At 55.1% G+C, this 8,300-nt stretch overlaps 1 protein-coding gene across 1 annotated transcript; it reads left to right on the forward strand.

Annotated features, from left to right (window-relative positions):
* The first annotated feature begins 1,303 nt into the window (after positions 1-1,303).
* LOC119377157 (uncharacterized) lies at positions 1,304-2,038 on the forward strand. The gene has a single exon (XM_037646743.1). The coding sequence runs from the start codon at positions 1,304-1,306 to the stop codon at positions 2,036-2,038; it is 735 nt and encodes a 244-aa protein (XP_037502671.1).
* The last annotated feature ends 6,262 nt before the right edge of the window (positions 2,039-8,300 follow it).

Consider the following 8,300-nt stretch of genomic DNA (forward strand, 5'->3'; position numbering starts at 1 on the left):
GAAACAGTCGTACCTGTATCGACTATGTGCTTGTCTCATCGCGACTGGCGTGTCAAGTCAAGCACATCAGCATTGATGAGGAGGGAGACTTCAGCATTGGGAGCGACCACAACAGGATCAGGCTAACTATCTGCTCCTCCACATGGTGCAAAAAAGAGCGAGAACACCGGAAGCCTGGGCAACGATTCCTACCTGAGGCGGCCTATGAAGACATTGCTAAGGAGTTCGACAGCAACCTGCAGACCTCCAAACCTCTTAAGTATGAAGAGTACGTGGAGGAACTGCAGCGCTTAATGCGGCAATACGAAGTTCGCACCAACTCCCGCGGAGGGGTGCGGCGAAAAGGATGGTGGGATGAAGAGGTGCGGAAAGCCTTGGATGAGCGAAAAGCGGCGAACCGCCGGCACACGAAAGCTGTGAAAACCCTTTCCGCAAGTGATGCTCTCCAAGCATGGCAGCAATACCTAACCTGCAAACAGGCTATGCAAACAATTGTCCAGAGCAATATCGCCGAGCACAATAGCCGTCAACTCCAGTCTTTCACAGCGGACGGTCGCAACGGGGCCAGGAAGTTTTGGACCTACGTGTCATCTCTAGATGGCAAAGCCAAGGTACCTGAAATCCGGCACGAGAATACGGGACAACCAGTATCTGACATGGGCAGGCACTTAGCGGATCACATGCGTAAACTGTACGATGTCGGCAGCGGCGAACCGGAGATTGACTCAATCGAATACCACCCCATAAATGAATACCGCCTGAGCAATAACGTGAAATGGGAAGTGACCCGTCCAGCTCTAGACCGAGTGATTGCACGTATAGGAGCACACACCGCCCGAGGGCTTGATGGCATACCTGCGGGGCTGATCAAATGCTTCGGGGAGGAGGCAAGGCAGAAATTGGCGGACATCTTCTCGGGCATTATGACAGGAGAACCGATACCAGAGGTTTGGCTATGTGGCCGAGTAATCCTGGTGCCGAAGAGAGGAGGGGATGCAGGGCTGCTGCGTGAGTACAGACCACTCACAGTTACAAGTGTGCTATACCGAACTTTCGCACAAATCTTAAAGACATGGATGAGCGGCTGGGCAGAACACGACGACAAGTTGACTGAGCTACAGAATGGTTTCCGAAGCAGACGGCGCCTCGTGGACAATGTATTTGTGCTCACACAGGCTATCGAGATAGCACGCAAGGAGAATAGAGGGCTATACACTTGTTTTCTCGACGTCGCCAAGGCCTATGGTAGCGTACCGCATGACCCGCTGTTTCACTGTATGACACAAATTGGCATGCCGAAGACATGGGTCAGTCTACGGTGGTTGCGTGCTTTGCCGAAGCTCAAGCTGAACCAGTGAAGGTGATGCGAGGTCTCAAACAGGGATGCCCGTTGTCGCCGCTGCTGTATATGCTGTATACAGCCAGCCTGGAGAGGATGCTGCTGGAAGATGGAGGTGGATTCTCGCTAGCTCACTCCTATGGCGGAACACCCGTACCCTGGAGGCTGCCGGGCTTGGTATATGCCGACGATGTTGTTCTAATGGCTGACAATGTGGGAGACTTGCAGCATTTCGTCTCACTATCGGCAAATCACCTGAGCAAACTCGGATTGCGCTTCAACGCCAAGGAATCAGCGGTGCTGGTGTTCGCAGGCACGGACACATCTGCGGTGGTGTCGCTGCCGGAGGGTGGGCAGATTCCGTGGAGAGATGAGTACAGGTACCTCGGTGTTCAACTGAGCACATCGAGCCATGTCCTAGACATCCACGAGGAAAACATCCGTCAGACATCACGCAAAGCAGCGAACGTGTTGCGCAAGCGAAGTCTCTGGGGCTGCAACCGCTTCCTGCTGGTCCGAGAAATGTGGAAGTGTGTGCACGTCCCATGCCTCTCGTTTGCCAATGCTGTGCTGACCTTCCAGTCAGGAACTAGACAGTGGCTGGAGCGAGGGCAGCGAGAGGTTGGTCGACTGGCGTTGGGCTGCCACGGACGTTGCCATAGAGGCCATTCATGGAGACGTGGGGTGGTCGTCGTATGAGGCTAGAGAAGCCAGGAGCAAGATCGCCTACGAGGGCCGCCTGCGTCTCATGAACGACCGCAGGTGGGCACGGCGCTTGTTCCGCTACACACACTTGACCGGAACGAGGACTGAATGGGCTGCGCGGTTGCACACCCTCCGCCGAAAGTTCGGGTTCTTCGCGAAGCCCGTGACGGCAACCAGAGAGTGCCAATGGGCTCGGGCCGTTCAAGAACAAGTACGGGAAGAAGAAAACGAAAAGTGGCGGAAGGCGATGTGTTCCAAGACAACATTGACGGAGTACCGCAAGCACAAAAGTGTTATAGAAAAGGAACGCATCTACGACACAAATGGGGGTAGCGGCCTTTTGTTTGAAGCGCGGGCTGGGGCACTGCGAACACTTGTGTACCGCCGTCGATTCGACGAAGCTACCGACGACACGAGGGCTTTATGCCGGGGCCCGGGTGTGCGAGCAGGAAGAGGAAACCATCCCCCACCTTGTGCTACGCTGTACGTCTTTGTGCCCCCGCCAGCGAGAGGGCACTACTCTGCCCGAGGCACTGGGGTTTGCGCGCACGAGTGACACGGTGCTGCACGCAGGCGATGAAACGGCTGGTGCAGTGAACTATGCAGCAGTTCGCACCACCAAAGCAAGGCTGGTGCGGTGGTGGCGAGCGACGCAGCGGCAGTGAATTAGCCGTACAGACTTATTTACGGTGCTGTGAGTGTGTGTGTGTGTGTGTGTGTGTGTGTGTGTGTGGTTTTTGTTTTTTTTTTTTTTTTTTTCCTTCTTTTTTTTGTTCGCTGGCTAGGGCAAATTAATCTTGCCCGCCCGATACAAAGGGAATAGCCCCAAGTCATCATCATCATCATCGTCAATAACTGCAGGCAATAACTGCAGAGAAAAGAATCTGGAGATAGTGAAATGCATAAGCACCGATATTAAAGAATTTGGTCATGATGCCGAAATAATCCTTCTAGGGGACATGAACGCTCACATTCATGACCTTGACGGATATTCAGACACCGATGGCAAGTTATTGCTAGATCTCTGCGAGCAACGTAGTCTTGAGATAGTTAACGTGGGGCCTAAGTGTGAGGGGCAGATCACGTGGGAAGTCGGAAACCGGCAATCGAGCATTGATTATTGTCTCATGACAGAAGGAATATATGACAAACTTAGAGAGATGAGAATAGACGAGGAAGGCATTAACAGCTTGGGTAGTGATCATAAACGCATAATATTACAAATGGGATATAAATCTGAAAATAAGAACATAGAATCAAAGTTTGGCAGCTTGTATCTAAATGACAAAGAAATAACAAATATAGCCGCAAGAGTCGAGGAAAAAGTAGAACTACCAGGCAAAGACTGGAAGTATAGTGAGCTGCTACATGTAATCACGAAAGAAATGGAAAAAGAGAAGAAAACTATTTGTTGGAAAGGAAAGAGAAAGCCAAAAAGTTGGTGGAACAAAGAAATCCGGGAGGCGATCGAGAAGCGACGTGAGGCATCACGGGAGCACAGACAAGCAAAAAGAGAGAAGCGGCCACAGGACGAAGTCAACCAAATATGGGAAATATATTTAGAGTGTTAAGCTGTTTATTGGACGGCACTCGGCGACAATGCACTATGGCGACAGTCAAGGCAAGAGCACGGGCTCCGAGAGGGCGAGCGGCGTTTAGAAGAGGACGACCCACTAGGAGCCGCTGGAGAGCGCAACCGTTAAGCAGTACCAATTGCTTCGCCACAATTACCCCGGGTACGAAAAGGGAGCCGTCCGGCGACCTAACAGCTCGTTACTATCAGTGGGTCATAGTAGGCCTTGAGGCGCTCCACGTTGACTATGTCGCGCCCTCGACGGCGCATGTCCGAAGCTGGTTCGATGGGTTCGATCAGGTAGTTGACCGGGGACGTGCGCTCGACGACCCGGTAAGGGCCTTCGTATTTCGGCAGTAGTTTTGAAGAGAGGCCGGTTGCAGTGGTAGGGACCGAGAGCCATACGAGCGCTCCGGGGATGAACGTGGACTCAGAAGTGGTGGTGCCACCGCGAAGGCTCTTCTGCCGCTCTTGTTCGTGCGTTGTAAAGGCCTTTGCAAGCTCGCGACACTCTTCAGCAAGCCTGGCTGTGTCAGAAATAGGCGCACAATCAGATGGATCCGGCTTGTAGGGTAGTATCGTGTCAATGGTGTGCAACGGGTGCCTTCCGTACAACAGGAAGAAGGGTGAAAAACCAGTAGTGCTCTGAGGGGCGGTATTATAGGCGTAGGTGACGAAGGGCAGAATGGCATCCCAATTTGTGTGATCGGCGGCGACGTACATTGAGAGCATGTCGCCGAGCGTGCGGTTGAAGCGTTCGGTTAGGCCATTCGTCTGCGGGTGGTAAGCAGTAGTTTTGCGATGAACAGCATGGCACTCTTTGAGAATGGCTTCGACGACTTCCGACAAGAAGACACGGCCTCGATCGCTGAGAAGCTCCTGGCGTGGACCGTGACGCAGCATGAATCGGTGTAGCAGGAAGGAGGCAACATCACGCGCTGTAGCCGCTGGGAGGGCAGCGGTTTCGGCGTATCGCGTAAGATGGTCAACGGCGACGATGGCCCAACGGTTACCAGCCGACGTCAGAGGAAGTGGTCCATACAAATCGATGCCCACGCGCCCAAACGGACGGTTAGGGCAAGGTAATGGTTGTAGACCGACTGGTGACACGTGCGTTGAAGGTTTTCGGCGTTGGCAATCGAGGCAGGAGCGGACGAACTTCTGCACGTAGCGGTACATCCCTCGCCAGAAGTATCGTTGTCGAATGCGGTGGTAAGTTTTGGATACCCCAGAGTGCGCGCATTGCGGATCAGAGTGGAAGGACTCGCATATTTCAGCACGCAGACTTCGGGGTATCACAAGTAGCCACTGGCGGCCGTCGGCGTTGTAATTGCGCCGGTGCAGTAGGTCGTCACGAATGGCGAAATGGTGGGCTTGACGACGCAACGCGCGAGTGGTTGGTGTTATCGACGGATCAGTGAGCAAGTCTATTAGCGAAGCGATCCATTTATCCTTGCGCTGCTCGGTAGCGATGGTGTGAACATCGATAGAAGAAACAGCAGTGTGAGACACTGAGCAGGAGGCATTGTCGTCAGGCAAGGGGGAGCGCGAGAGGGCGTCGGCGTCAGCATGCTGACGTCCGTTGCGGTACAGCACACGGATGTCGTAGTCTTGCAGGCGAAGTGCCCAACGGGCGAGACGGCCCGAGGGATCCTTCAATGACGACAGCCAGCATAGTGCGTGGTGATCGGTGACGACATCAAACGGGCGACCATACAAATAAGGTCGGAACTTCGTAAGGGCCCAGATGATTGCCAGGCATTCTTTCTCCGTGACTGTGTAATTGGTCTCGGCTCTAGTAAGCGTACGACTTGCGTAGGCGACGACATATTCGGGGAACCCTGGTTTGCGTTGCGCAAGAACAGCACCGAGGCCTACACCGCTGGCGTCCGTGTGTACCTCCGTTGGGGCCGTAGGGTCGTAGTGGCGTAGTATGGGAGGAGACGTCAACAAACGACGGAGCTTTGCGAACGCGTCGTCGCATTCGGACGACCACGAATGTAGGGGCCCGTTACTTCCAAGGAGCTTCGTCAGCGGCGATATGATGGTGGCAAAGTTGCGTATGAAACGTCGAAAATAGGAGCACAGTCCTACGAAACTGCGCAGTTCTTTGACGGACGTAGGTTTGGGAAATTCGGCCACGGCCCGAAGCTTGGCCGGATCGGGAAGGATTCCGTCCTTGGACACGACGTAGCCTAGGATTGTCAGCTGCCGTGCTGCAAATCGGCACTTCTTCAGGTTCAGTTGGAGGCCGGCGTTGGTCAAACGCGTCAAAACATGCCGCAGACGTTGAAGATGCGTGGAGAAGTCCGGAGCGAAAACGACGACGTCGTCCAGGTAACACAAGCACGTGTGCCATTTCAAGTTGCGCAGAACGGTGTCCATCATGCGCTCGAAGGTCGCGGGCGCATTGCACAGACCAAACGGCATGACGTTGAACTCGTACAGGCCGTCGGGCGTGACAAAGGCGGTCTTCGGTCGAGCGTCGTCAGCCATAGGTACTTGCCAGTACCCTGAGCGCAAATCGAGAGATGAAAAGTATTCTGCTCCTTGGAGGCTGTCAATCGCGTCGTCGATTCGCGGCAGTGGATAAACATCCTTCCGAGTGATCTTGTTGAGCCTTCGGTTGTCCACACAGAAGCGCACAGAACCGTCCTTCTTGGCAACGAGAACAACAGGAGACGCCCACGGGCTGTCCGATGGTCGAATAACGTCGCGTCGAAGCATATCGTCCACTTGCTCATTAATTACCCGACGTTCTGTGGGAGACACGCGATATGGACGTTGCCGCAGTGGTGGTTGGGCGCCAGTGTCGATGCGATGCGTAACAGCGGACGTGCGGCCGAGAGAAGTTTGCCCGACATCGAAAGAAGAACGAAATTCTTCCAACAGGCACAGAAGCTGGGAACGCTGGACCGACGTAAGGTTGTCAGCAATGGAGGGACCAAATACATCCGCGGGTGAGGAATCAGACGTGGAAACGGCACTGATGGTACGGGAACTGGTGCAGTGCGAGTCATCGGGTGCGTCCAGAACTTGTGCGTCTTCGAGGGGCTCCACTCTGCCGAGACATTCCCCTTGCACCAACGTAACAATGTGCGGGGATGGGTTGGTAACAAAAATAGCGGTGCTACCCTGAGTGACTTGCACGGTCGCGAAAGGTACCAGCAACCCTTTCCTAGTGCAAACGCGGTCAGATGGCGAAAGGAGTGCAATTGTGTCGCAGAGACCGGCGCAATAAACTGGCACAGCCGTCGACGAGTTTGGAGGAACTTCGGTATCGTCTTTGACGAGGGTCTTGGTGAATGGCGCTTGCCTCGTGGACTGCGACGACTAGTTTTCCTGCTCTCGTGCGACAGAACGTGGCCGCATTGGTGACAGTGAGCGACGGCGTGGAGACGGAGAGCGGCGAGTGGATGGAGCTGGGCGTGACGTCGGCGATATAGGCGGGTCGTAGAATGCACGGCTGGACTGGCTGGTGGTGGTTGACGCGACTCGAGGCGGCTGCACGCGATGGCAGTAACGGGCCACGTGACCGGCATAACCGCATGCAAAGCAGATGGGCCGATTGTCGGGTGTGCGCCATCGGTTCGCCGGGGCAGGTCCCGCCCATGTCGCAGGATGCGATTGACGGGGCGGCTGCTGAAATGACTGCAAGGTAAGTTGCAGTCGGGGCCTAGGGATGACGGCAGCATACGTAGCCGGCACGCCCGCTTCGAAGGACGGAGGTCTAGCGGCGGCTTCGGCGTAACTCAACGGTGCAGCCGCAGGGATTGCCTGGTGCGTCCTGGCGACAACCTGAGCGTAACCCTGTGGCGCAGGAGCTGGAGGTTGCTGGTGGTGCTCAGGCATCACTTCCGCGATTTCCTGCTCAATCGCTCGGCGGATGGGAGGAAGAAGGGTCGTCGACGACTGTTGAACGTGCGGCGGGTGGGCGAAGGCCAAGAGAGAGAACTGGCGTGCGATTTCCTCGCGCACGAATGCCTTCATTTCTGCCAGCAGCGTGGCCTGGTCAGGTATGGCCGCCAAGCCAGCAAGCTCTTCGTCGCGTGATGGAGAGCGACGGGTCATCGAACGTTGCCGGCGGAGCTCCTCGTAGCTCTGGCACAGTGTTATGACCTCGGCCACGGTGGAAGGGTTTTTAGCGAGCAACATGGTGAAGGCATCGTCGTCAATGCCCTTCATAATGTTCCGGATCTTGTCAGACTCGGACATGGTGCCGTTGGCTTTCTTACACAAGTCCAGGACGTCTTCGATATAACTGGTGAAAGATTCACCGGCCTGCTGAGCTCGTTCGCGTAAGCGCTGTTCTGCTTGCAGCTTACGAACTGCAGGGCGGCCAAAAACGTTGATGACGGCGGTCTTGAAATCCGACCAAGTAGCAAAATCGGACGCGTGGTTGTTGTACCACAAGCTTGCTACTCCCGCGAGGTAGAAGACCAAGTTGCTCAACTTGCCTGCTTCGTCCCATTTGTTGGGTACGCTCACGCGCTCGTAAATTGCGAGCCAGTCCTCCACGTCGGTGCCATCGGCGCCAGTGAAGATAGGTGGATCGCGGATGCTTGGGACACCGGGACATGTGGTCGGTGTGGGAGGCGGCGTTTGCTGAGCGGCGTCTTGAGGCATGGTAGATGGCAGAGTACGGGAACGAAGCTCCAGGGGCATTGAATGGGAGCACAGCAC

This window comes from Rhipicephalus sanguineus, unplaced genomic scaffold, assembly GCF_013339695.2.
Source record: "Rhipicephalus sanguineus isolate Rsan-2018 unplaced genomic scaffold, BIME_Rsan_1.4 Seq3713, whole genome shotgun sequence".
NCBI lineage: Eukaryota > Metazoa > Arthropoda > Arachnida > Ixodida > Ixodidae > Rhipicephalus > Rhipicephalus sanguineus.